Source organism: Pelmatolapia mariae, linkage group LG22 (assembly GCF_036321145.2).
Source record: "Pelmatolapia mariae isolate MD_Pm_ZW linkage group LG22, Pm_UMD_F_2, whole genome shotgun sequence".
Taxonomy (NCBI): Eukaryota; Metazoa; Chordata; class Actinopteri; order Cichliformes; family Cichlidae; genus Pelmatolapia; species Pelmatolapia mariae.
In genome coordinates this window covers 29474288-29500978 of record NC_086245.2, presented here as the reverse complement: position 1 = coordinate 29500978, position 26691 = coordinate 29474288, and the positions used below count along the sequence as shown (strand labels likewise).

The 26691-nt window shown below is 41.2% G+C and overlaps 2 protein-coding genes across 2 annotated transcripts in view; one reads left to right on the top strand and one right to left on the bottom strand.

Moving 5' to 3' along the window:
* The window catches only part of col22a1 (collagen, type XXII, alpha 1), a 68516-nt gene extending 54257 nt beyond the window's left edge, over positions 1–14259 (top strand). The window contains exons 56-65 of the mRNA XM_065469914.1: positions 469–522; positions 705–758; positions 4484–4555; positions 4665–4700; positions 4784–4828; positions 5739–5918; positions 6027–6093; positions 6195–6377; positions 10869–10946; positions 11029–14259. Of these exons, the coding sequence (XP_065325986.1) occupies positions 469–522; positions 705–758; positions 4484–4555; positions 4665–4700; positions 4784–4828; positions 5739–5918; positions 6027–6093; positions 6195–6377; positions 10869–10946; positions 11029–11222 (963 nt within the window). The 3' untranslated portion in view covers positions 11223–14259. The remainder of the gene's footprint in view (positions 1–468; positions 523–704; positions 759–4483; positions 4556–4664; positions 4701–4783; positions 4829–5738; positions 5919–6026; positions 6094–6194; positions 6378–10868; positions 10947–11028) is intronic.
* A 701-nt stretch (positions 14260–14960) lies between these two features.
* LOC135933244 (collagen alpha-3(IX) chain-like) overlaps positions 14961–26691 on the bottom strand; it is a 30603-nt gene continuing 18872 nt past the window's right edge. Inside the window, exons 17-39 of the mRNA XM_065471297.1 lie at positions 26300–26338; positions 26087–26143; positions 24690–24743; positions 24483–24536; positions 24318–24371; positions 24188–24241; positions 24026–24079; positions 23884–23937; positions 23729–23782; positions 23162–23215; positions 22554–22598; positions 22361–22414; positions 22179–22232; positions 21974–22027; positions 20062–20133; positions 19947–19982; positions 19809–19853; positions 19681–19713; positions 19214–19360; positions 18913–18967; positions 18625–18819; positions 18053–18139; positions 14961–15597 (exon numbers count right to left, since the gene is read on the bottom strand). Coding sequence (XP_065327369.1) covers positions 15395–15597; positions 18053–18139; positions 18625–18819; positions 18913–18967; positions 19214–19360; positions 19681–19713; positions 19809–19853; positions 19947–19982; positions 20062–20133; positions 21974–22027; positions 22179–22232; positions 22361–22414; positions 22554–22598; positions 23162–23215; positions 23729–23782; positions 23884–23937; positions 24026–24079; positions 24188–24241; positions 24318–24371; positions 24483–24536; positions 24690–24743; positions 26087–26143; positions 26300–26338 — 1608 coding nt within the window. The 3' untranslated portion in view covers positions 14961–15394. The remainder of the gene's footprint in view (positions 15598–18052; positions 18140–18624; positions 18820–18912; positions 18968–19213; positions 19361–19680; positions 19714–19808; positions 19854–19946; positions 19983–20061; positions 20134–21973; positions 22028–22178; positions 22233–22360; positions 22415–22553; positions 22599–23161; positions 23216–23728; positions 23783–23883; positions 23938–24025; positions 24080–24187; positions 24242–24317; positions 24372–24482; positions 24537–24689; positions 24744–26086; positions 26144–26299; positions 26339–26691) is intronic.

Sequence of the window (26691 nt, the reverse complement as noted above, 5' to 3'; positions counted from 1 at the left end):
TAGAGCATCTCAAAAAATGAAATCCAGCGTTTGGTGATGTCTGTGTGTCATAGAGGAGCCAGTGACACCTTATAGAATGGACCCAAATCTCTGGCACTGTGCTTAAAGCTGTGAGCTGTTCACCTTTGATTACTCACTTGCGCTGATATCAACTGCTTTAGCCATGTTGGGGACCAATAAGAGCTTTTTTTCTTTTTTTTGGTATAAACAGCTGTAAATTGTAAATGTTAAACAGCTGAAGAAAATAAAATACATACAGTATATAATACGAGCAGTAAAAGAAATAAGTATCTTCGTCTTTCCGTCAGTACACGTTTACTGTAGTGATGAAAAGATGCCGCTCACTCCAGAAAGGAGGGTTTTGCACTGATGCTAATATTTAGCATCTGGCCCCCATTTTGGCCTGAAGATGCGATAAAATTCATTCAACCAATTTGAATGCAGGGTACTAATGTTGTCTTCTTACAGGGTCCTCGGGGACCTCCAGGGCCAGAAGGACTTTTAGGCCCAAGAGGAGAGCCGGTGAGTCATTTTCAGTCACTGGCATGGCTGTCTGATGCAGAGAAGAGACAGCACGGTGTCAAGCTGACAGATAGGGACATAAAGTGGCACTCAAGCTGTTTCTCTCACTGCCCTTCCTCATCAGTTTTTTTTCTCCGTTGTGTCTTTTTTTCTCCTTCTTGTTTTTTTAACTTGTATCCCAGGGCAAGCCGGGTGAACCGGGACCGTCAGGAAAATCAGGTCTCCCCGGAACACCGGTGAGTTTCCTCTTCCTGTTCTGCAAAATCTTTGCATTCAGTTTAACTGTTTTTTCACCTTTGATGTAAGAAGCACGTATCCCTAATTTAACTCTGTGACAAGCACCCAGAGAATGAATGAGCTGAAGCGCAGTATTTTCAGTGATAGCAGAACAGGCAGTTCCTGTACATGAAACTGAAGGCAAGAGGAGACTTTTTGAAGAAATGATTGTGATGGAACATTGGAGAAAATGTTGCTCTGACTGGGGAGGGAACATCACTTTCCCCTGAGTGAGGAAGGGAGTTGGCCGGGTTGCTGCTAGTTGCAGAAAAAAAACCCTCACAGCCAAGTGAATCAGGTGATCGTCATTTTCTAGAAGACTCATCTTGTAATTGTGTTTTGACGTGCACCCACAGAGACACGCCTAAGCTGAGTCTCTGGTGACAAAAGGTCTGAATTGTCTGATGATGCAGAATGCAACCAAGGTTATTGGAAGGTTTTGCACAGAGTGCCTGGTATCAGGGGAAAAACAACTCTGGCTTACAAGGTTTCCTTCGGGGATGATTTTACAGTGAAAAGGATTTGGAGAAAAGCCAGCAGTGAGAAAGCTATCGGTTAAAGAATTGGTTCACATTTACATTTTGAGTCTGTCAGGAAACAATATTCAAATGAGCACTTGAACGCTAAACAGGTTTCATTTGCTGTAATTATCAGTCCTGTTCAAACTGGCCATTAAATGATCCCTTTCTAAACTGCTTTGAACATAATTGTCTGTAATCAGAATCTACATTCAGAGTTCACTTGAAGCAGTTGTGAGGGTAAAGCATCTTACCAAGTGGATATCAGAGTTAAATGAAATTCCCTTTGCATATTTTCCTGAACTGTGTTACCAGCTGCAGCAGAGACTCAGTCTAGGCTTGTCACAGTGTAGCTAAGTAACCTTTTCTAGTTGTTTAAGCTTAAAACTTTCATTCTGATTAATCTTAAAAGTAGAGACAGTGTCTGCCATTCCAGCCATGTGCAGTGGTGCAGTACACAGTGAAATGAGATGACATTCCTACACAACCATGGTGCTACATATGACATATAACAGACAACCAACACAGGACTGCATAAAGTGCAATGTGCAAAAATTGCAACCCCCTCCCCCAACAAAAAAAACCAACAAAAAAACAAAGGCAGTGCAACACTACATAGAAGACAACGATGTGGACCCAAGGCAGTGCAATAGAAATGTGCAAAAAGTAACTTGGTGTATGAAGGTGTGCGTGAGTGTGTGTATGAGATTGTGCAGCTAAGTGCTCAGTAGTGACAGTTTGGGAGCTGGTTCTGTGAAAGGGAGACCCTTCAGCTTTCAGGCCCGTCCTCTGTGGAACGTGCTCCCAGTTTGGGAGCTGGTTTCACGGAAGAAGGGTCTGAAAGCTGAAGGCTCTCCATCCCATTCTGCTCTTAAATTCTCTAGGAACCAGAAGTAACGCAGTCTGAGAGCGAAGTGCTCTATTAGGGTGATATAGCACTATGAGGTCTTAAAGATAAGATGGAGCCTGATTATTCAGGGCCTTGTATGTGAGGAGGAATTTTTAATTTTAATTTATCAGGGAGCCAATGAAGAGAAGCCAGTATGGGAGAAACATGCTCTCTCTTTCTAGTCCCTGTCAGTACTCTCGCTGCAGCATTTTGCATCAACTGAAGGCTTTTCAGAGAGGTCTTAGGGTGAGCTGATAATAATGAATTACAATATTCCATCTTAGAAGTAATGAATACATGAACTAGTTTTCCAGCATCACTCAGACAGGATGTTTCTAATTTTAGAGATGTTGCACGAATGGAAGAAAGCAGTCCTACATATTTGTTTGATATGTGCATCGAAGGACATATCCTGGCAAAAATGACCCCAAGATTCCTCACAGTGTTACTGGAGATAGATGTAGCCATCATGATGTCCCCCATTAGTTTCTTGGTGATGGTTTTATTGCCATAATATGAACAACACTTCTTGCTTTGTAAGAGAAGCCTTGTATGTAGAATTGGTGTCAGCATCTGCCCTTGTTGCTACAGTAACACTAGGAAGGGCAGATGTTGGAGACTGCACTACAACCAAAGTTAATGCAACAGTGTGCACCTTCGATGTGGTTACTTAGAAGATGGGGACCAGTCTGCAACAACTCACAGTTAGTTGCTGTGACCATTATTGTTAGTAAATCTTCACCAATCTGTCTGTGAGTGATTGCAGTCAATCCGAGTCAGAGCAAACCTCCGTGTGCCAAACCTATTCAAACTCCTTGTGACTGAAAGTGATTACGTAGAGGTTCAATGTGCAATGTGTTCCCAAAAGCGAAACCCAGCCACCAAAGTTATGCACAAATACTAGCAAGCTTGTGTTAGCCGATAACCTCTGTTAACCTCTGTGCACTGAACCTCTGAAACTTATAGGCTGCAGACACACAGAGGCACTAATAAGTCCTAAAGTGCAGACAAATAAAATACTAGAAACAGTCTGTGCAAAACACAATGAAAGTTCCTCAAAAGGCACCAACTACACAAAGATGTTTCAGAGTTCATTGAGTCAAGTTAGATGAAGTGAAGCCCAATGGACAACCATCAGCAAAAGCACAGATGTCAGTCAGAGAGACCATGCCTCTAACTCTAAGGCAGCTTTGTAAGTCATATTTCACATAGAAGTACACTGCCCTTTTTTATGCGTGGGTTTTAAATACACTTAGTAGGACCTGAGAGCCCAAACAGGAGAGAGCATGCTGAGCGTGGTCAGAGGTGAAATGCTGGTGTTAAATTACTCCTTAATATCAGGTGTAATAGTAAATCATCATGACTGATACAAAACACCTCGCAGCAGTGACATTTTTAAATGCCGTATCATTAGTATGATAAATAAACCTTTATTTGAGGGTAAATAAATCCTGAAACAAACTGTTTATTGCAAAGCAGTGTCACATTATTGGAAATGTCACAGCTAAACGTAGAGTTAGTAACGTCAGAGTATTGAGGAAGAGGCTGAAATATGCAGAGCGTTTGTTTAGTGATTCGTGCTGAAATCAAATCAGCTTATGTGTTGGTATCATGTGCAACAAGAATGTTAATAAGCTGTGGGAAGGAATAGCAGGACCTGTGCACCGACCTGTGGGCTGAAGGATGGTATCTTTGGAGGTGGACTAAATGTTGCTAACTGGAGGGCAGACGATATGCAGCAAGCTATCAGAGGAGTCGATGATATCAGTCAGCAGAGGAAGCAGATCAACAGGAGCAGCCCGGGGGAGGGAAGAGGGCAGCAACCAGAATGCAGAAAGGTTACAGAAGGAGATGGAGAGTGATTTCAGTGGATGGCAAAGGAGATGTTCAGAGGACGGGTCAGATATCGACCAAAATGGTATCAGATGTCAGATTTACCACGCAAAGAAAAGGAAGGGGTGCAGTGAGTGGAGAGGAGCAGAGGTGATAGAGAAGCACATCAAAGATTTAAAATACAGCATTTTTTTAAAGAAAGTGTCGATAAAATGGGCATTAATACATTTCTCCACTCTGTGGATGCATTAACCAGCTTGTCTTTGAACCCACGCACGGGTTAGAAAATATGAATTTTAATGTTTTCAAGCCACAATATTTATGAAGATTTCATCCAGAGCTCTGCTGCATGCTGAGCACGAAATGCAGCTAAATCTGCAGTAATGATGCAACCCTGCTCATCTACAGTGTGCCATGTGACAAACATGTCTCTGCTGTCCTACAGGGTCTTAGGGGAGACAAGGGCGAGCCGGGCAATCCAGGATTACCAGGCTTCAGTGGACCTAAAGGCCCTGCGGTGACTGCAAGATTATTTATTTATATTTTCATGTTTTGATGTAAAGATTAATCGCAGCTCGCAAATACGAGCAGCTGTTGGTAATAATAACTTTTATTTTGATTTCCAGGGTCCACCCGGTCCAATTGGCCCAGAAGGAAAACAGGTAAGACTTTCCAAAAGAGAACTGATGACGTATCATCTTCTTTATATCCACACTAACATTTACTTGTCTGTGGTATTTTGTAGGGTGTGCCGGGCAGAGCTGGTGATCGAGGTATCAAAGGAGAGAAGGTGAGCAGCGCTAGGAGTGTAAACCAAATCAATTTTGCTGACCACTTTCGACATACACGCTTACACATTATAGCAGCGTGTGACAATTACTGATGTGCCACAGGATTTTGAGTCAACCAGATATTATTTTACCCAACTGCACAAAAATGCTAGAAATGAATTTATACGTTTCCCCCAAAATCCTTTAAAGAAACTTAAAATAAAGAAATAATGGGGAAACTAATGACTTTATTGTGCTGAGCACACCATAATCACATAGAAAACATGCCTGTGTGGGCCCAGTGTGTGGGTGTGTATGAACTGTAGGGCTGTAAATGCAGGGCAAACCCACACTGCCCACATGTGGACCATAGCATTTTTGCCTTTTTATGTCCACATTGTCGGCTTGCTGATAAACAGCCCCTATTGGCTCATTTGTTGGCTAACCCATACAGACCCTGCCAACATTTTACTCCACCACAGTTTTCTATGGGCAGTCTACAGTGAGGTTGCCCATAGAAAAGCCATACAGGGCTCTGTAAGGGCAAATTTGCTTATGTGCAGATATGAATAGAAGTGTGTTTTATTATTTTGTCTTGCTTTTAATGTGCCTTGGACACAAAAATTGATTCAGTTTGTAACAGAAGATTGCTGGTTCTCAGTGAAGTGAGTATACACTGTAAGTGGTCAGAATCTAAAAGTAACAGCTACACTAAAAGCAGCACTGATTGTGTGAGGAAGTGATCTTAACGAAGAGATCAGACAAATCTGAATTAGTTTTGGGTATTTTTGTTTTTTTAAATATTCACACTTCATATATAATGTCAACCATCTTAAAAAACACTAACTTTTGCCCAGCTGCCTTGCTGGTTACTTTGGGATCATGTTCTTCGAGGCCAAACATTTACAAACATAGTGACATCTGTTCCAGGGAGATCCAGGTACAAAGGGAGATAAAGGGCAGTCAGGAGAGCCAGGTATGCCGGGAAACCCTGGTCCCCCTGGCAGGAAGGGCCACACGGGGATGATGGGCATGTCAGGACCACCAGGAGAAATCGGAGCCCCAGGGCCACAAGGACCTTCAGGAAACCCTGGCCTTCCAGGGCCCAGGGTGAGTCATAAACCCAGCTGAAATAGACTCTGAAACAATATCGGCCCTATTGCAGCATGCACAGCACCATCAGATGAGAATTTTTCATTAGCATCTCTGCTTCTCCAGGGAGAGTCAGTGTCACTGGAACAGATGAGGCGGCTCATCCAGGAGGAGCTGGCAAAACAGCTGGATGGTGAGGCGTTCTTCTGGTACCCTTTGAGATATTTGTTCATTTGGGTTCAATGAGAATAACCTTGTTAGATATATTACACTAACTTTTCTTTCTGCTTCCAGCCAAATTAGCTTATCTCATGGCTGAGATGCAGCCAGCACATGTGAAAAGCACAGCGGGCCGCCCCGGACCTCCGGGCCCTCCGGGTAAAGATGGCAGCTCTGGACGCCCTGGACCCCCTGGAGAACCTGGGATGCCCGGACAGAATGGAGGAGAAGGACCCAGGGGACCCATGGGCCCTAAGGGTAGGACAAAATTCAGAGAAATGTTTTTTGGTTTGGTTTGCTGCTATTGGTTTGCTTATGATCATCGGATCATTGTTGTTTAGTTGTTTCCAAAACAAACACCCAAAATAAACCCAAAAGTATTGTGGTTCTCAACATTGTGATAAATTTCATAACGTCTTTAAAGTTAGCGACAGGCATACTTTTAAATTTCTAAATAAAGCGCTTCTATAATACTGAATTAGCATTAAAATTAGCATTTTAGCATATTAGCATTCCAAACACATCCCTGACTAAATTACTCTAAATGACGACACTAGCATGTTTTAGTATTTCCTGCCGGACTTATCAGACCACACAAAATATGTATCAACCAGCGACTTTATATAAAAGATGGACGGAGCCTCCAGTTGTGAGTGCACAATGTAAATTTTGTTAACACCTACTGTACCGCATAGTGGCTGGCCATCTTGCGTTTCCTCTCAGTTTCTATTACAGTTTGTGCATAAAACATTTTTGTGCATACTATATTTTAACACATTTTAATCATATCAAAACAACAAATCAGGAATACAAAAATGTGGCCAATATTTTGTGATATTTTACATTTTTATCCCCAAACGAACTCAAACACTGGAGTTTATCGAGTGAGCGTAGGCTGTTAGATCGCTGTTTACCTCTCAATCCCAGGTTTGGAGTTTCCACAACTATTTACCTTGGAGGAGTCTGTCAAACCTTGTGAAATATGAGTCGATGAGTCAGTGAAGCTCACTTCTGTCCGATGACATGATGCTGAGGTGAGCTGTTGAGGCGTTGTAGAAAATGTCTGTCAAAGCACTGCTGTTTTTGCTGCTGCTAGCACGAGTTACTGAAGCTTTCTTTGAAGTGGATCTACAGTTGACAGACGCTTGGTGAATAAACTCTCATATGGTGTGAAAGTGTGAGTTAGCTGGCATAATGTTAGCTTATAACCAGATTAGCATCAGTCTCGGACATTGTCTCCCGACCCATGCATGAAGCTGTTGGAGAACTGGTGCTCGTTCAGTGACAGACTGCTGCATCATGGGTGCACAAAGGAGCATTGCTGCAGGTCCTTCCTCCCAGCAGCTGTTAGACTTTTTAACCATCACTGCTTCCAACAAAAGCAATACGATGTTTATATTCTAGTTGTTTATATCACTGCTGGTATTTGCACATTTTTTCTATTTTCTGTTTTTAATCATTTTTAAAAACTTAATAACTGTACAGTTTTTGTCCCCAATGACGGACAATAAAGGATATTTCTATTCTATTGTGTTGTATCCTGGCAGGTGTTTAGCCAGCTGGTGAGGTAGGTGAAGAAGAGGAGGTGGAGATATGTAGTTTAAAAAAGTTATTAGTAATATCTAGGTATTTAGAATGTCAGATAATAATTCTTTTGAGGTACACAGAGTTAGACCTGCTGTAATGTGGGTTGTATTTAGTGGTTGAGAGGAGGCTGCAGTCAAAAACTCCCGATGACACTGGTACTAGGAATTCCACAGTGCTTGTCTTTTAATAAACACACTCTTCACCAACCTTACAAGGCCCGGTTCAACGGCTGCAGTCTTGCCATACACGAAGCGAGCAGTGTTCATACAACCCGTAATGTTATGTTGAGTTAGGGAGGTAAAGATATGAGGTCCATCTCAGTCCATACGTCCATGTGCAAGCACGTTTCTCCCACACTGTACAGAGTGCAGTGACACATACTTGTGACATCACTAAACATTAACTTGGGTTGTCTTAAAGAGACACCACACAGTTGTGACTGTTACACTGTGTTTCTACATTCTTCTCTGTAGAGCTTCTTTCAGTGTGGTTTTCAGAGGAGAAAGAAGTCAAACTCCTGCATGGGGCTAAACTACGAGAAGATAACAGAACAAATGGGAATGAAATAAAAACTTAAAGTGAGAAATGGATGGATTATGTAGTGTGGGATTTTTAAAAAATCCTTTTTTGTGCTTGTTAAGTCACTGATGAGGTCCAGAGAGATTTCATGTCAGAGACTGAGAGAGAGTGGAACAGAGGTGGTTGAGTTCTGCTTGAAACTGAAGAGCAGACTTCGTCCTGTCTCCGTTTGTGCGCCTCACACCAGCTGCTCCTTTAAACTTTTATCTTAGGGCTTCCTGAGACAAAAGTTCTGCATGCTGTCTTCACAGCAGCTGTTTCAACATGACATTATCAGGTAACCACAGGTGTAACAGGAATTCTGACCCTACTCCTTTTACATGAGCTAGTGTCCCTGTACTCAGCTGGCCTTCTTTCCTGCCTGTGACAGCGTAAACAGGACATAGTTAATCTGATCAATTCTGCCTGCGTTCACCCTGCTGTGACATGTCAAAATGTCTCCTGAGAGATGGGCTCGATTTACTGAAGAAAGGAAAGGAAAGAGAAAAAAGAAAGAAACTGACGGGTTTGTAGACGCTAAATGCCTGAATCACTGCGTGCATCCTGTTTAAAATTAATGGCATACAAGCCCGAGTGGATTTTTTTTATCTACTGAGGTAATTGAAGTAATTCCATAGCCGATGCAGTACTGTCATAAACTAGCAGACTGGCTGTAATATAGAGTCAGTATGTTGTTTGATCCTGTGGGAGCGGATCAGCTCTTTTGGTTCTTCAAAGCAGCTTTTGGTTTAGTTGTCAAACCAACATATAAATAAATTTAAACCTGGGAGCAGAGTCCTGTACGATGAAGCGAGTTCAGCGTGCCCAGCGTATCGTTCCGTTAGCTGATTCACAATTACAATCAGGAAAAAGGTCGCACGAAACTGGTGATCAACTTGTAACGCTGCACTTTTACATGAATGATGAAAGCAGCAAAATCATCTGACCAATCATGAATATGGAAAAGTGTGCTGGAAACAGAGTAGCTGATGTTTACAAAGTAAGATAAACCTGTAATATTAGGTGGAAAAAGAGTTAAATACATATTACAGACTTGAAAGTAACACAGCTGCTGCAGACAAAGCAGTGGTGAGAGTGTAGGAGGAAAAGCGCTGGACTAGTTTAGTTTTAAAAGCACTATATGAATCTGTGAGGGCCTTAAATGTTTTGGACAGTAAGACTGGAGAAGAGCTACTGTATTAATAAAGTTCAGCTTATTTGAAGCCAGGAAAGAAAGTTGGCAAAATGCAGAGTGTGAAATAACAGAGTTTCATTAAACTAAAGGTAAATGTGCGTAAGACAGCTCTGGTGGGATTTCAGTCTGAGAGTGAAGAAGAAATATCAGAACAGAATTCAAACACAGGTTTAGACTTTGACTATATGTGACTAGGCAGAAAGCCGTGGTCACACAAATTAAAATTTTATATTCTCTTTTGGAAAACAATTCAATTCAATTTTATCTATATAGCACCAAATCACAACAACAGTCGTCTCAAGGTGCAGAGAAAACCCAACAATCATGTCAGAATCAGAGTCAGAATATGACCCCACTGAGCAAGCACTTTGGCGACAGTGGGAAGGAAAAACTCCTTTTAAACAGGAAAAAACCTCCAGCAGAACCAGGCTCAGGGAGGGGCGGGGCCATCTGCTGCCACCGGTTGGGGTGAGAGAAAGAAGACAGGATAAAAGACATGCTGTGGAAGAGAGCCAGAGATTAATAACAGATGACTTCTTATCAGTACTCCGTTCAAAAGACTCCATCCGTCATGGTACCGGGGGTGCATTAGTGCCAAATGGAATTGGAAGCTTGCACATCTGGAAAGTCACTATGCATACTGAAAGGTATGCACAGAACTAAACGTCAAAAACAGCAAACCAAAGGAACCAATGCTAAATAAAAACAGAGAACTCCAAACTAACACTAAAACTGTACAGCTAACATGACATGCATCCACAACTTTATAAAAACTGAACAGGAACCAATTCAATTACATTTATATAGCAACAAATTGAAAGAACAGTTGCCTCAAGGTGCTTTTGTAGGGTAGAGAAAATCCCAACAGACGACCCGCTATTAGCAAGCATTTAGCGACAGTGGGAAGGAAAAACTCCCTTTTAACAGGCAGAAACCTCCGGCAGAACCAGGCTCAGGGAGGGGCGGGGCCATCTGCTGCGACCGGTTGGAGGTGTTTATGATCTTGTTTAATGAAGTTGTTATTTAGTCTGTGCAATGTCTGGAAACTGTGATAAATGTCTGTTCTAGTTTGTCGTCCTTAAATGTTTCCAGTCGTAACTCGAAGAGTTTTAGTGGTTTATTCTGACAGGAGTCCCCTCCCCTTTGATTTGCTTGATTTTCACCCCTTTGATGATGCAGGGATAATGAGGACATGATGTTCACTGCAGCACCCTACCTACTTCACACAGCAGCAGCCTCTGACCATATTTCACGCTGGTTTAGACATCTTACGACTGAAACTGAAAAAATATGTAAATGTATGAGAATCTGTGATGAATTGAGCTGCTTTAATGCAGGAGAGAACCACATCCTCGCCTTAAAGCTGATTAACGTTGTTCATTCTGTTTCTGTTCCTGCGTATGTGTCAGGTGAGAAAGGAGCAACGGGAGAGAAGGGAGACCCCGGGATTGGTGAAAGAGGAGAGCCAGGTCCTGCTGGACCCATAGGTAAGGATTTTACATACTCTGACTCTTAGAAGAGCTGGTCCAGTTCTAATAAGTTTCCCTAATGCTCTTCTTCCGGTTCCAGGCCCAGCAGGTATGCCTGGTTACGGCAAAGATGGAAGCCCAGGACAAGCCGGAGCCCAAGGAGAGCCAGGAAACCCCGGCCCCCACGGTCAGCCTGGACCTCCGGGCCCTCCTGGCCAGTGCGACCCAACCCAGTGTGCCTACTATGCCAGCCTGGCACAACGGCCCCACACCAAAAATGTGAAGGGGACTTAAAGAAGAAGAGCCAAGCAGAGTTGGGAGACCAGCTGTATTTATGAACTTAATCAAGAATCAAGAACTTTTTTTTTGTTTTTTTTGTTAAAGTCACCTCAGTACAGACGGCTGAAGCCACAGGTGCTGCCGGTCAGATTCTATGTTTTGATTTTGGTACGACGCTCGGGATGGATGGGGATTAAGCAACGTGGGAGTTTCTTTCTGATCTATTATGGGATAAAGAGGGCAGCTAGTTTTTTTTTTCCCCTCACTTGCATGCTTCCTGTAAAATATATAGGAAGATAACATGGACGTCACGGCCCCGAACATCAGGAGTAAAGATCCTGCTATTCGATATTATATCGTTTCATCAGTAATCATCTCAGTCAGGCGCTTCGCTGTTTGCCTCACACCGTTCTGCATCAGCCACCCTTCACAAGTTAGCATCAGGCAGCACATGTCATTCACTGCTCACTAAGTAAGTGACTGACACAGTCGCAGTAATTACTCGGTGTCACTTTTCCGGTTTGGGAGAAAACGGTGGCAGACGGTGAGATGCAAACAGCAGCAGTGGTTTTTGTGTCGGAGGAGCTTCAATCGGTTCGAGTGATGAATCATTTGCATTTCATCCACAGCAGCATGTAAGTTGTTATATCGCATTTGTTTTTGGTGACACAGGGATGCAAAAACAAACGGAAAAATAAAATGCCTTTTAGAGAAATGCGCCTTTAAAGTAGTGCAGTTTGTTTGGTTCATTTAGACAGGTAGGAAACAAGATTTTATTCTGGGAATAAACTGAAGGCGGCAGGAATGACCTCTTTGTCACAACCCCCAAATTAGCATCTCTGCAATGTCATTTCATGCTTTGGTGAGATTTGAAGGATTTCATTCCAGAAGTCTTGTTTGTATTTGTGCATGTGACATTTAAGGGTGGATATCTGGGTTTTTTTGTATTTTTGTAAGGACTTCATTTAAGTTTGCTCTTTTGACCATGAATATATGCCATGTAATGATTTGTTCCAGAAGATGAGACAGCAAGCAGTGTCGCTGTTAGATTTGTGCTTTCATGTTTAATGAAGCAGCTCCGGTCACTCTCTCTCTGAGCTACACATAGACCTGAACAGCAAACAGCTCTGAGGAGGTGGTGTAATTGCAGCCTTTGTTCACCTTTCTTGAAAAGCGGCCTATTTCACTCCGCTTTCCCTAAACCTGTCACTTCCTCTCTGTCTCAGTGATGCTTATTAAGTGCCTGTAGCTCTGGCCTGCTCTAAAACACACACTGCTGTTCTTATTTGTACCCTGGAACCTGAAATTGGAGAGCCGATCTCCTGCATCTTGATGATCGGACTGTTGTGGTAACAGTTTGAACAATCCCTTTGTCTTATGTCCCTCACGGACCAATTAGAGTTCCTCCCAACCTCAGACACCTTGGTTATCTAGAACCAATTAAAAATAATGTTCATTTTAAAAGAACAAAAGCATCTGAATGTGAGCTTGACAGATCTTACAGTATGATCTAATGGCTGATTATACTTTGTCATTATCTCTGTCTCAGGTTACATAACACAAGATCATTCATGAAGAGAGTGAAGACAGAGCTTTGACAGCACTTAGGTTTGTGTGGTGAAGCTGACAGGAGTTTTCAGCTTGACCAATATTTCTGAGGCTGTTCTAGAGGCCGTTTTCATAAATAGTCGAGTTAAAGTTAGTCTGTCAGTTTTGGAAAATGGAAATACATCATTGTCATATTGCAAATAGAAAAATGTTTACTCCACAAGCAATCAAATATAGCTTCGCAAAATGTATTACTGCCAGAGGGGCGTTCCGAGCTTTGAAAGCTAGCAAGCAGCCAGTGTAGCTAGCCACAGAGAGAGCACATGTTAGACAAAGCTTCCGGTCTTTGTGGGGAAAACTTGCATGTTCTTGAAAACTGATGACTGGATGAACCATCTAGCACAGGCCTGTAGATGCAAACTGTAGATTATAGCCATGGTGATGCCAAGTTTGCAAAGCCTTTGTATCACTTTTAGAAATATAGCAGTGTCTTCTCAGTAACAGGGTAAGCGATTCCTTAAGGCACGCTCTGCTTCATCTTGGTTTCTTTCTATAATGCAAATTACAATATATATATGTCATGTGTGCAGAAGGCTGTAAACTAGAGATTGAGACTGCACACTCATTATCAACGTCTTTAATGAGGTCATGAAGTGAGCAGTAAGGTCATTTTCTCATAGACTTCTATACAACTGGACCTTTTTGCAGCCATACGCTGACAATTACAAAGGATCCATGTATAAGACACTTCCACACTGGCTTCACTTTCAGATGTGGAAGCAATGTTCATTTTGATTGGTGCAGCTACAAGAACAGAGTTTAAACCCTGGCATGATTGTGGATCCTTCAATCCAGAAGTCTGACATGTTACCGTAGCTGTTGCATATGTCTGCAACATTAAACTAATTAAAATGACTTATTTTGTTCATTAGTTCATGGTTCTGGCAGGATTAGATATTCAGCTAGCTTGCATTTAGCTTGCATTAATACCCCAAAATGAGTCATTCAAAACTGTAGACTAAATAGCTAACTTAGAAATGCTAAGCTAACCCTGTTCCTTATTTTTGTCTCAGCTTTTACTCTGCCAGTGCCTTTAGAGCAGCTCTTATAGTTAAGAGCTTCGGTACATGACAGCAATTCAAAAACATACATTTTGTGTAGAATCAACATGACTCTATGTGACCCGCACTTTCTACCATTTCCATATGTTCCCTATCTCATATTTGCCATTGAACGATTTGTAAATTGCAACAAACCACCTGTCTGGTGGTTTTGTAAATGGTCGTTACAGTTACATCAGCAGACGTTGCATCAGGGTTGGTGAGGGATAGTATTTGTAATGCATAGAGGCTGTAACTTGTACTGTTATACTGCTAAATTAATCAGGATTTGATCAAATAGAATCATGTTGTAATGAATTAACTGCATTTTATTAACCCTTTCCCAAATTTTCCTGATAAATCGGTGCTAAGATATTTTAAAGTAGTAGCATATTGTAAGTATTCGAACAACACCTGTACTGTACTGTATAATAAAGACTGGATCAGATTCATTTTATAACTCGGACTTTTGCCTTGTCATTTGAAAAGCCAGTACGTAATGCTGAAATACAAGCAGACCAATTCTGTTTCATTGAATGTACATCTCTTTACAATGAAAATGTTTATGTTATTTATTCAAGAGCTCCAGCTCTGCTCTGTCACTAATGCATGATAATCAATTCCAAGACGGAGCCATCCATCATGTTTTATGTCTAAACCTGATTATAGAAATCATGCTGCACTCTTCTCCTATATCAAGCTTCATGAACCTTGAGCATCCATTCACTTACAGTACACATCTATAAACACGATGTCTCCGAGCCACGATAACATCTGTTAGATGAAAGGGATGTCCTTGGAATGGCTCCTATGCCGACTCCTTCCTAACCGCTTACATAAAAGTCATATTTGATCTGTGAGTGTATTTGTGTTGTGCAGACAGAGGTGAGGATGGTGTTGACTTTCCTTTGTAACCAGGCAACTGTGAAATGCCTTGCTGAATCAACATTATATCCATAATAACCCAGGGACTTCTTTTTTGTCTGGACAAAAAAGGCTGTGGAATTTCATGATGGCACACTTTCAAAACACAACACTTTATTGCAGCATTTGAACAAGATCATCGATTTGACAAAATGAGGGGAACAAATGTATGATCCTAAATTAAATAGCAGGTTGAAGATATCAGCTCATGTCTGATGTTAGTATCAGGATTTTGGTTTTTTTTTGTAAAACCTAGCTTCACTATAAGATTGGCTCATGATCGCTTCAATATGGGTCACATAATAGACTTTAATATTAGCTAAAAGAGGAGAATTGATATTGAATGACTGTGGTGGGTGACTTGTGTGCCCTGGACCTGCCATCAGTCAGAAGTTGCTCCGGGATCAGTAACAGCGGTTTTTGAATGTTGGGTTAAGCTCGGTTAGTTAACATCTGTCCAGTAATCTCCAATTGCGCCTCACTTCTGTTTCCCTGTGCGTCTCTTCATTCCGTGGTTCAGATGGAGACTTCCAAAGATCACCGTGCTTTGACAAGTCCTGAAATGTGGTCACTGGCAGGATGAGATTTGGAGTGTTTCAGTGAGCCTGGGGTGTGTCATGGGTTTTTGTAGCCAATGGATTTCTTCCCACCAACCATATAAAGTGGAGGATGTCTGCCTATACAGGTTGATGGGTCGCAAAAGCCAGGAGATCCTGGGAGCCCCCTTGGACCAACAGGTCCAGGGATACCAGGACTACCTGTCTCACCACGCTCTCCGTTTCTACCATCCTTTCCAATGCCGGGGGCGCCGGGTGCACCTGAGGAAACAAAACATGTTAAGTATTATGTCAACTTAAAACGAAAAATTGTATTTTGTAAAGAAACCACATCTGCAAAAGTCAGATATAGTGGCTTCAGCACCAGGAACAATACTTTTCATGTCACACATGCTACTCTTTGGCAGTTTATAAAGGCAATAGGTAAATAACCACTGCTATGCAGATGACATCCAGGTATATTTATCTATGAAAGTAGACGACACAAATGATTTAGTTAAGTTACAGACATGCCTTAAAGACATAAAGGTGTGGATGACGTGCAGTTTCAATATTCAGATAAAACTGTTATACCTTCTTCTTTTTTTTTTTAACTTTTCTTTTGTTACATTTTATAATATTACACAGTACTAATCACATAATCTCATCACCACATATTACCACATAGAACAGTATAATGTAGAACCTTCCCCTTTCTTAACCCTAACAATCTGTTCAATTAATTCTAGGATTCCAGGAATAAAGTGGTCAATATCTGAATATGAATGACACAACACTAAGACAAGTCAAAATGCGGGTGCACGTTAACAACCTACTAAAACAGCCACACACACACACACGTGATCCATATAATAATAATAATAATAATAATAATAATAATAATAATAATATGTGATCCATATCTTACAGAAATCATCCTTCATTCATTTTAAAGTATATTTCAGCTTTTCTCATTTCAAATGGAACATAACTTCTCTCAGATATCTAGCATGGAAGGGGTGAACTGGGACCTTTCCAGTTTAAAAAAATAAGATGACAGGCTAACAGGCAAGCAAAAGAAACAACATTATCGACATTTGTTACACCAGGTCGTGTTTTCAGGTTTTACCCTAAATCAGCTGATCTGGCTCAGCTGGTATTTGAGACTCACTCGTTCTTTAATGCACACATTAAACAAGTCTCTAGTACGTTGTGTCTTTCATTGGCATAAATGTTGGTACAATTAGAAACATCCTGTCTTAGTATGACCCTAAACAACATACATTTGCTACTTTGAGAGTGGCTGCCCCTCCCTGGATAAAAATACTAATAAAAAAAACAAGAAAAGGTATAAGATTGTGTAAACAATTACTTTTAGCGGTGAAGGAACTACTCATCCCATAATCCATTGCAAATCCCAGTTTCCAGAGCAATGTCTTCTAACCTTCTTAAATGGTATCCTTTTCATTATTGTGTATATATTGAATTATAACAGTATTTAGTATTTGTAATTGTGTGTGTGGTAAAGTATGGCCTAGCTCTCAGTAAGTACAGCGCTCTGTAACTCGCTGTATTAACTGTTCTTGCCGTTTCTGAAGTTTAGTCAACCTGACATTTTCTGGTTTCCATGGTAACTGCGACCTCCACCAAAAAGAGATGTTGCAGAGATGTCAGTTTTGGGGTACAGCAGCACTTTTCAATTCAATTTCAATTTCACAAAAGTTGCCTCGAGGTGCTTTATTCTGTTAAGGTTACCTTACAATGGAACAACAATCAGAAAAGCCCTATCAGCTTCCACTTGGAAAAACTTCCTTTTACAAGAACTAGGCTCAGCTGTTCTTTCCAGTGCCGGGGACACCAAACTAGTAGGGCTGAGATCTTTACATCTGAAGTAGGGCTTTGTAAGTAGTTTAATTATCACCACTTTAAAAGCCGGCGGTACAACCTGTGGCCTGTTAACAGATGAAAACATATTAAAGTTGCTGTACTTAATGGTACATCAGATGAAAGGCTGTGAATAACTAATGTTTTCTTTACTGCTTAAAATTTTATTTGTGAAGAAATGAATGAAGTCATTGCTACTTAAAGGAATAGTTAAAAGAATAGTTGGCCCAACAGAGCCCTGACTCTCTGTCGGTCTGGTTCTGGTACTGAAAAGAAATCTGGTGTTGTTACTGTTGTCCTTGATCAGTGATGAATAGCGAGCTGTCGAAGCTTTATTGAGGTTTTTTTTAAATAAAGTAACAAACTATTTTTTCTATGACATTTCACATTGCATTTTTAAAAAACAAGGTTGATGTCAAATAGACTTATGCGTCTACTATCAGTTCAAGTAATACAACAGCTTTGGATGGCTATAAAATAATGGCTAATAATCAAAATCCCTATTGAATCTTTACTTCCAGAGCCCCACAGCTGAGCTCTATAGTGGTCACTACGCTGTGGTATTTTCTGTTGGTGATTTGTGGAGCATTTTAAATGGAATTATCTGACAAATAAATTGGCCTGCTGTGAGATAAAGCCTGCATTTGAGCAAGTTCAATGACTTTTAGACAGTACAGTATATATATTTCTATTTATATGTGAGGGTTATCTCTCTAATGTGCTACAAAAACTGCAAAAACTACTTTTAATGAGAATTAAAAATTAAAGTCAGTTTTTAGTTCAGTTTGACATTTCAAAGACCCCCTGTTTACTGTCACTAGTGTTCTGCTCTAATTACAACAAGAATCCTTACCTGCTGCACCCGGTGCGCCTTGGCTTCCTTTGATTCCCACACCATCCTCTCCCCTGTCTCCCTTGTCTCCCCTCTCCCCGGCATCACCTGCACAGGAGCCGAACACATCAGGGACACGCACATTAATGCTGAGATGAAATGGAGAGGCACAGTTATAGGCACGTAATTAGGAAACTTAATGACTCCACTCTGATTCCGCCCTGTTTAGTGCATCATTGATTGTATAATGTTATGCATCAGTGACTCTCTTCCATCCTCAGAGCTCTCTGCATAACTTCTTTCAGCGTTTGCTTTGGCAGTGTGAAGACAAAGGCGTACTGCCAGAGCTGACAGCATTGTTTTCTCTAAAGGAGTAATTTAATTTTTTCCACTACAGCCACTCTAGGATTGGAAGGTCTCCAAGAAAATAGAGAAGAAGCAAAAGGCTATCACAGCCTCGCAGTTTATCTGTCATGGTGTGGGTGAAACGCATACATAACGAACAACCCACTTACAGCTGTAAGTAAAGGATGCTAAAAACCGAGGCTCAGTTTTTACTAAAGGGTAAAAAACATTTGAAATGCCATACTGACCTTTATGTCCTGGTGCACCTGGAAGCCCAAAGTAGCCTGGAGGGCCTTTGGGACCCATTGGCCCTGGAGCCCCTGCTGCTCCTGCGGCTCCAGCTGGTCCAGGGAGTCCAGGAGGACCTGCAGGTCCAGGAGTACCAGGGGCACCAATGGCTGCTGGCTTCTTTGAGAGTTCTTTCATAAATTCAGCTAATTGCTCTAGATGAATTGCAACAAATAGGTTTTAATATTTAACTGCTCAACCCTTCATTGGGTTCAATGTGAGGTTTTATTAAGGTGAACAAACGGCACCTTCAACAACAGCTGAACACATTTCCCGAAGCTTCTCGTCACTCACTTTTGGCCCCTGTGAAATCACGAATACTATTACTGCAAAGTTACTAAGGGTTGATGTAGCCAACAGTTGCATTTGCACTGTTTCTGCCAGTTTCATTCGTTAGAAATAATTGCTGAGATTATTCCAAACCAAACTGGTGGATCAGGTGCTGCCATTTCTAGAACCACTAGCATGTCTGCTAAAAGTAGTGATGTAGTTTGCTAGCATGTGGCTAAAGTGTATGCATTTCCTATACTGGTTAAATGTGTCACTTACAGGTAGACCTCTCGGGCCTGGTGCTCCGGGAAGGCCCGGCTCTCCCTCCAGCCCTCGAGCTCCCATTGGACCCGTCAAACCCTCGTGTCCTGGCTGGCCTGGTCTGCCATCAGCTCCTGTAACTCCTCTTTGGCCCTTCTCCCCACGCTAATGGTGAAAACGAATCATTATGAACCAAGGCTGTATGTGTCAGCAGTAGGATATTGCCCCTATCAGCTAAGATAGCTTGTGTGCCAGAACAATACACAACTACGTGATTCCTTCAGTGTTCTAATAGCTTCAATAACATTCTGTAAGCTTTTTATACCATATGCTAAGGTGGGAATTGATTGTAGTACCTATTCAAATGCTCTAAATTGTTTGTTTGTATATACAATCCAAGCTTGCAATGTTAGAAGTCATGAAACACTTTCCATGTAAAAAGCTCCTTAGGCAAGCTTTTATAGCAGACAACTGTTTATGCATACCTCTCCTTTGATTCCATGAACACCAGGAGGGCCCTGAGACACACACATAAAGATAAATCAACATCTCTCAAATCCAGCAACAGAAAATACATTTTTGTTGCATTTAATTAAGCATATGAGTCAAATACCTGGTCTCCCTTTATACCAGGATCTCCTTGCATTCCTCTGTCCCCCTGTTTTACAACAGATTGAGCAAAAAAGTCAAATTTCTGGACAAACTGTTAAGGTTCATTTGCAGATAAACTGGAAATTACAATATTTCTCACCTGACTTCCTTTTGCTCCTACTGGTCCAACGGGTCCCTAAACAACACATTATGCTCTTCACTAAACTCTTATTATAAGAATTCTAAGCTTTGGTAAAGAATGAAATTTGTCTCACCAGATCACCTTTGTGCCCTGTATGGCCCTTCATTCCTATGGCACCGGGGTAACCTTTAGCTCCTTTCTCACCCTGAAAATACAACAAATACATTTATGTCTGCGTGTTCAGAGCAACAGGGTTGAGACAGCTGAAGTAGCTTTATTTTACCACCCCTAACCCCTGCTCTGATTCACCTTTTTACATGATGTCATTTGTGAATTTTGCAGAAACTAACTCTTCATCATTAGCTGTTACAGACACATCTCTATTTAGGCTGCTGGGGGATTCCAATGATGCACTGAGTATTTCTTCTTCAGTCGCCTTTCTCACTCACTATATGTTAATTAGGGCTGGGTATCGTCACTGATTTCTAGAATCGATTCAATTCCGATTCACAAGGTCCTGAATCGATTCGATCCATGATTCGATTTGATTGATTCGTTTTGAATCGGGGAAATTTTGTCTCAGACAGTCAGAAATATTATAATTCTGATCACTTATCAGTACATATCCATATTTTTATATCTATAAAAACAAAGCTGACACTTGTGAGACTTGATCAAAGGTGTAAGCATCACAGCAGATGCCTTTGTGTCAAAGTAACTGAGGATAAAACACAGAAAAACATGAAGGAGATTTTCCTGGCCTGGGATTTTATAGCAGATAAAAATATTCTGCAGTAGAACAAAAACGAACGAAAACCATTCATCAACATCTGAACATTACCTGATGCTGCTGAAGTGAAACAGAGCAAAGTTACAGAGGTTTTATTAAAGACACAGCTAAGCATTTTGCAATTCTGCATAATTTAAAAAAGTTTAAAAAAAAAACAGTGGCAGACAGCGCTGTAAACAACGGTAGACTGGTGGGTAATAAGCAAGCGAATAATGCAGAAAACAGAGAGAGAGAGAGAGAGAGCTCTGCATGAAGTGTGATTTTATCGTGGTGGAAGCAAAACAGCAAAAGTAAGAGGGAATTCATGACGATGTTTATGTGAAGTGAAACGTGAAGCTAGTTTGGATCTTCTTTTGCTGCTGGTTCAGTCAATATTGTTTGGAGAGAGATCAAACCTGGAGCTTCAGAATCGAGCGCAAAAAAGACAAACACAAAGAGCGGACCCACCGGCGCATCAGAATCAGTGAGCTGTCGGCTTTCAGTCCCGACAGCATGTCCATACGTGCCGTCGGGTGAGAAAGCAGACATCTCACTGATTCAGGATTTTAATGAATCGATATCACGTTATCCAAGCTAGAATCGATTGTAATCGATAAATCGATAATCAAAACCCACCCCTAATGTTAATAGACCTCTCTGCACTGAATCATACTTGTTATTAATCTCAGTCTCTCTTCCACAGCATGTCAGCTTCCTTTTATCCTGTGTTCTTTCTCTCACCCCAACCAGCTGCGGCAGACTGGTTGGCCTTATCTGCAGGTGGTTCATGCTTGCTCATATTGATTCATGTGATTGTTGGGTTTTTCTCTGTATGTATTATTGTAGGGTCTCCCTTACAATAAAAAGCACCTTGGGCGACTGTTGTTGTGACTTGGCGCTGTATAAATTAAATTGAATTGAACTTCCAGAGATGTCATCAAAGTTTCTGTTCCTCTGTAAAGCTGTGCCTGGGACAATAAGACAAAAAGACTCGCTTCTGGAACATAGAATTAAACGCTGAGACAACACTGATGTCATCAGGCCAATCAAGCAGCTAAAACGGGTTTACTCCGCCTTAGTGACAGAGTGAGGAGCTCACACATATCGATGGAGTTCAGAGTAGAGCTACTGCGCCTTCACTTTGGTTGAAGCCAGCTAAAGTGGTTCAGACAAATAGTCAGGATGGCTCCTGTGTGTTTCTCTTTGAACGTTTTCTGGGAATGCCCAGCTGGGAGCAGATGGATGGATGGACAGGAAGTGCATCAGTGTATCTCACCTGGATTCCTGGTGGACCTGCAGGCCCAACTGGTCCTTGTTTTCCTGTTTGACCCTGTACATCAAGAAGTAGTAAAACCTCAACTTCAGTTTGCACATGAATTTGCTGGTACTAACGTAACCGAAAAGTCTAAAAGTGTAACTTGTCTTTATCAAGGAATTTAAATATAAAAATCATGAAGCAATGGGGAAAAATGTCAACTTACAGTTGCTCCTTTATCTCCAGGTTTTCCATCTGCTCCATCTTTTCCAGGCTCACCCTATATGGGAAAAATATCCAAATGAATTTGAATGAGTGTGAATATCACTTGCAGAACCAACATAACTGATGAAAAATATCTGTAAAATTAGGCTCATGGATAGAGTTCTGTGGGTAGAGTAATCTCACAGTTTTTCCAGGAAGTCCAGCTGGTCCGACAGGTCCCTCTGCACCAGTGCTGCCCTAAATCCACAGCAGGAATTGCACTGAATAAGTCAGCTCAAACCTCAAAGAGAGGGTTCTACTGAAGCTGTCAGCTGCAATAACATTAGGGATGTGCTATAAAGACATGCCTCATTAAATGGATGATGATTCCAATTACCTTTTCACCGGGGGTTCCAGCTACTCCCGACTTCCCTGGCAGACCCTAGGAACAAAAACATGTCACGAAAACAAACTGAAAATGTTTGTGTCATTGCCTCACGTCTGTTTCTGTGAGAAGCAATAATTAACATTAACAGGAAACGGGGTCAGGGAATTAGCATAGCAGTGAAGTAGCATAAAACGTTACTTAACATTAACAGAAAGTCAATTTATAACACTTATAACTGTTTGAGAAACAGTAGTAATAAAAATCTTTAGGTACAAAATAGCACACTGGAAATAAGTCACACAGCCTATAGTAAAAACACTGTCCTTTTATCTACTGTGCTGTTTGTGAATTCACATTTACCATTCAAGTCACATCTGTATCCTCTCATCTCACAGCCTTACAGCCAACAGTAGGTGTGGTGTGCCCTTCCTGCAGGTTGTTTGACTTTAATGTTTTATTTAGCTGACCAGCTTTGTTGCTTCAGAGAGAAGCTCGTCCTCTAATTTACCAGCGTCACTAGCTTCGCAATGAAACGCTAATTACTGGAAATCGTAACCACAGAGGATATAATTCAATTGCAGGTTTAACAGAATTTACAAAAATTAAGTTTGACTTACTGGAATACCCACAATCCCCCTGACACCAACAGCTCCAGGAGTGCCGGGCTCTCCCTGTTGAGGAGATGCATAGTTTAAGTGTGCACAGATTGTTGTATGCAGTATAAAAGTTTACTTTTGTTGAATGTGTGTTCAACGGTTTCCAAAGAAACCAACATGGCGTCAGCCAAAAGTCCAATGGACGCCATACTACACCCATGATGCATTCAGCAGAATAATTTGGTAAATCTTTGTTATTTTTTTGTCAGACATTTCAAGCCTGATAAAAAAAACAAAACATTAAAAGCAATATGCAATAATAATAAAGCAATATGCAATAATAATATTTGATGTGTTTCCTTCCTTCTTAGTTAATTAACTAAATACTTATATACTCTTAGATTTTTGGTTGAGTCAGCCTTTCTTCACCGTCACCATTAGCTTGCAGATTTGATGTATTTCTGTCTTGTATATTTTAGAACCAGGCCCATCCAATTCAATCTTTCCATGTCTCCCAGACAATTATTGAGTTTTAGTGTAGCATGCTGCACTTTTATTAGTAAAAAGATCACAGGGGATAATAGTTACCTTGGTGCCATCAACTCCAGGACTTCCATCTAAGCCATTATTGCCAGGCTCTCCCTGTAAAACACTATATATTAAGCAATGCTGTGCTAAAAATAAATGTCTCACCATTCATCCATTTTCTTCCACTACTACTTTATATCTTCCAGCTTACTCACAATATCTCCTTTTTCCCCTGGAGAACCCTGTGGTCCCTGAGCTCCCATGGCTCCCTAAACAAGATCAAATCACATTTTTTTTAAATGCTTTTCGAATTATGATTTGTTATATAAATCATCTTAGGTAGAGAGCAGGACTCACATCTTCGCCTTTAGGCCCCGGCAAACCCGGACGTCCACGCATTCCCTCCACACCCTGAGAGAAAGTTAGTTACAGGTTAAAGTACATCCTGCCCTTTTTCGCTCTTAGAGCAAATGCCAGAAGAGCAGAGGCCACGGAGCTGATCAAACTAAGACTGCTTACAGGAGCTCCAGGAGGACCAGTGGGTCCTGGGACACCGTTGAAGCCAGGTGGGCCCTGAGAATGGAGAAGAGTTAGCTTTCATTTACATGTACAAAGGTCCAAATGTCTGTGCCATCACTGTTAAACGTACTCTGTCTCCCTTCTCTCCCGGGGTTCCAGGGACTCCGATGGGTCCTCTTTGTCCCTATAAGGACAAAAGAGATTGTATTTTGTAGATATTTATCACTTTATATCTTTAGGGAGACATAATTTCATTAATATTAATACAGTGTAACCAAGGGAGAAGCTTCCCTACATCATCTCCCATGTGACCTGGTGGTCCTTGAGGACCCTGCTTTCCTGGTTCCCCCTGTGGAAAACCGCAAGTGTAAACACATTAACATCACATTTTGTGAGGGTGGAATGGTTCTTGGTGTCCTGCTGGTAGAGAAGCATAGCTCATTGCTACAAGGTAACTACTGTATGTACTGTATGCTCTGTCTGGTTTTCACTCTGCTTGTACCTTCTCTCCAGGAACGCCGTCCTTTCCAGGCTCACCATCCAGACCTTTGTGTCCCTAAAGGTAACAATCACATCATTAATCAATCTATCTATCTATCTATCTATCTATCTATCTATCTATCTATCTATCTATCTATCTATCTATCTATCTAGCTAGCTATCTAGCTAGCTATATATCTATATATCTATATAGCTATATATCTAGATATATAGATAGTATTTATATATACTATAAGTATTTATTAATGCCCATGTTTGCTGAAACATCTACAGTGTTATCACACACACCCTGGACTGAATGTAACATTACAAAAGGCCAACATGATCACTCTGGATCTAACGTGCCAGCTGACAGACATGCTGTCATGTCTGTTTGTGACAGTGGGGCAATAGCAAGGGTTAACTAGCTAGCTAGGGTTATCCAGGTAGCACTCTTGCCTACATTCAATGGACTACACTATATGGACAAAAGTCTTGGGCCACAGCACTTGGTGTCCCAGAACCTTTGTCCATATAGAGTATCTCTAATACAGTCAATCCCCATCAGCTCCTTTGTTAAAATGAACAGCTAAACAGTATTTAAAAGCATTTTTACAGCACGGTACAAAAGCTGTTGTGGGCTCTACAGAATGTTTACAGATTATTTTCTGAATCATACGAGTCACTGAACAGGAGTCCTTATTTTTGCTGTTGGTGCCTTTTGAAGTAGTTTCAGTGCAATTATTTGACAAATAAAATGGTTTAAATAAAATCGTCTGCTTATCCAATAACTTTCTGCTTCAACTTTGTTGTGTGGATTTCCATTATGTTATTAATGTGGCATGCAGCCCTAATTATAGCTATGTATATCTGTGCTTCGTTTGGTAAACACGGTTGATAATGTTAGCTGACAAATTAGCACGCCACTCTCTTGTCAAAATATGGTGACATATGGCTCAGAAAAAATAACATTTGGCTAATGTCATGCTAATGTCAAGAAATCAGTGGGTGCTGTCACAATAGTGACATCCAGAGATCTGAATCCATCTTTTATATACAGTCTCTTTGAGTTACATGTGAGAAAGGACAACTCTGGATAATGTCCTGACCTGATCGTCAGAGTTTCTACAGTTCATTCTTGCTGACTTGCTGACACTTATCGATGCATTGATGTTAGTCATTCCATCTTTGTTAAGGATGACGAGATGTTGAGCTTCACAGCCTATTAAGTAAACTTTAAGTCTAAAGCTACGCCTTGCAGAATGATATTAGATGGGATAGAAATGAAGATTTTTTGCAGTCCCATGATAACCTAAACATTTAAAAACCTCTCCCAGTCTGACAAGAATACTAATTTAAATGTCTGGTTTGGCTTTTAATTAGCTGAATCACTGAACATCCTTCATTAACATTCCTCACCTTCATCCCTGGTAGCCCAGGCAGCCCCTGGGGTCCAGCAGGGCAGGCAGCAGGACACTATAAACATACACAGCCAGTCAGATACTCAACAAGCGTGGCTGTTACCAGCCTCTTTTTAACATGACTCATTCTGGTCACAAATTCACTGTCACCACTCCAATTGCCATGCATCCAGGAAAAATTTGGCAGCATATAAGACAGAAAAACACTCACAGCTTCCCCACTTCCCTCATTGCTGGCACCGGGCGGTCCCTAAAACACAGCAGAGTGACATCTAAAACAGCCACAGGGGGTTAGACGTTCACAGAAATCTAAGTTCCAGATTTGAATGTGTGAAAAGAGACTGCTGCATGCGGGACCATCACATGCTCGTGATTTCATACAGAGATCTGAGCTCAGGACGAGATTCGTCCGCAAGGAAAGGGCTAGTTACAATGTGTGCTGTTAGCATTGCTAAGAACTAAGACTGGAAGTACCGGGGATCGAACCACCAACTTTGATTGGTAGACAACCCCATGTGTGCTGTTCTACCATGTATGTATATAACGTAGGGAATGTATGAAATAATAAAGTCTCACATGATAATAAAACCAGTGTTGGATCAG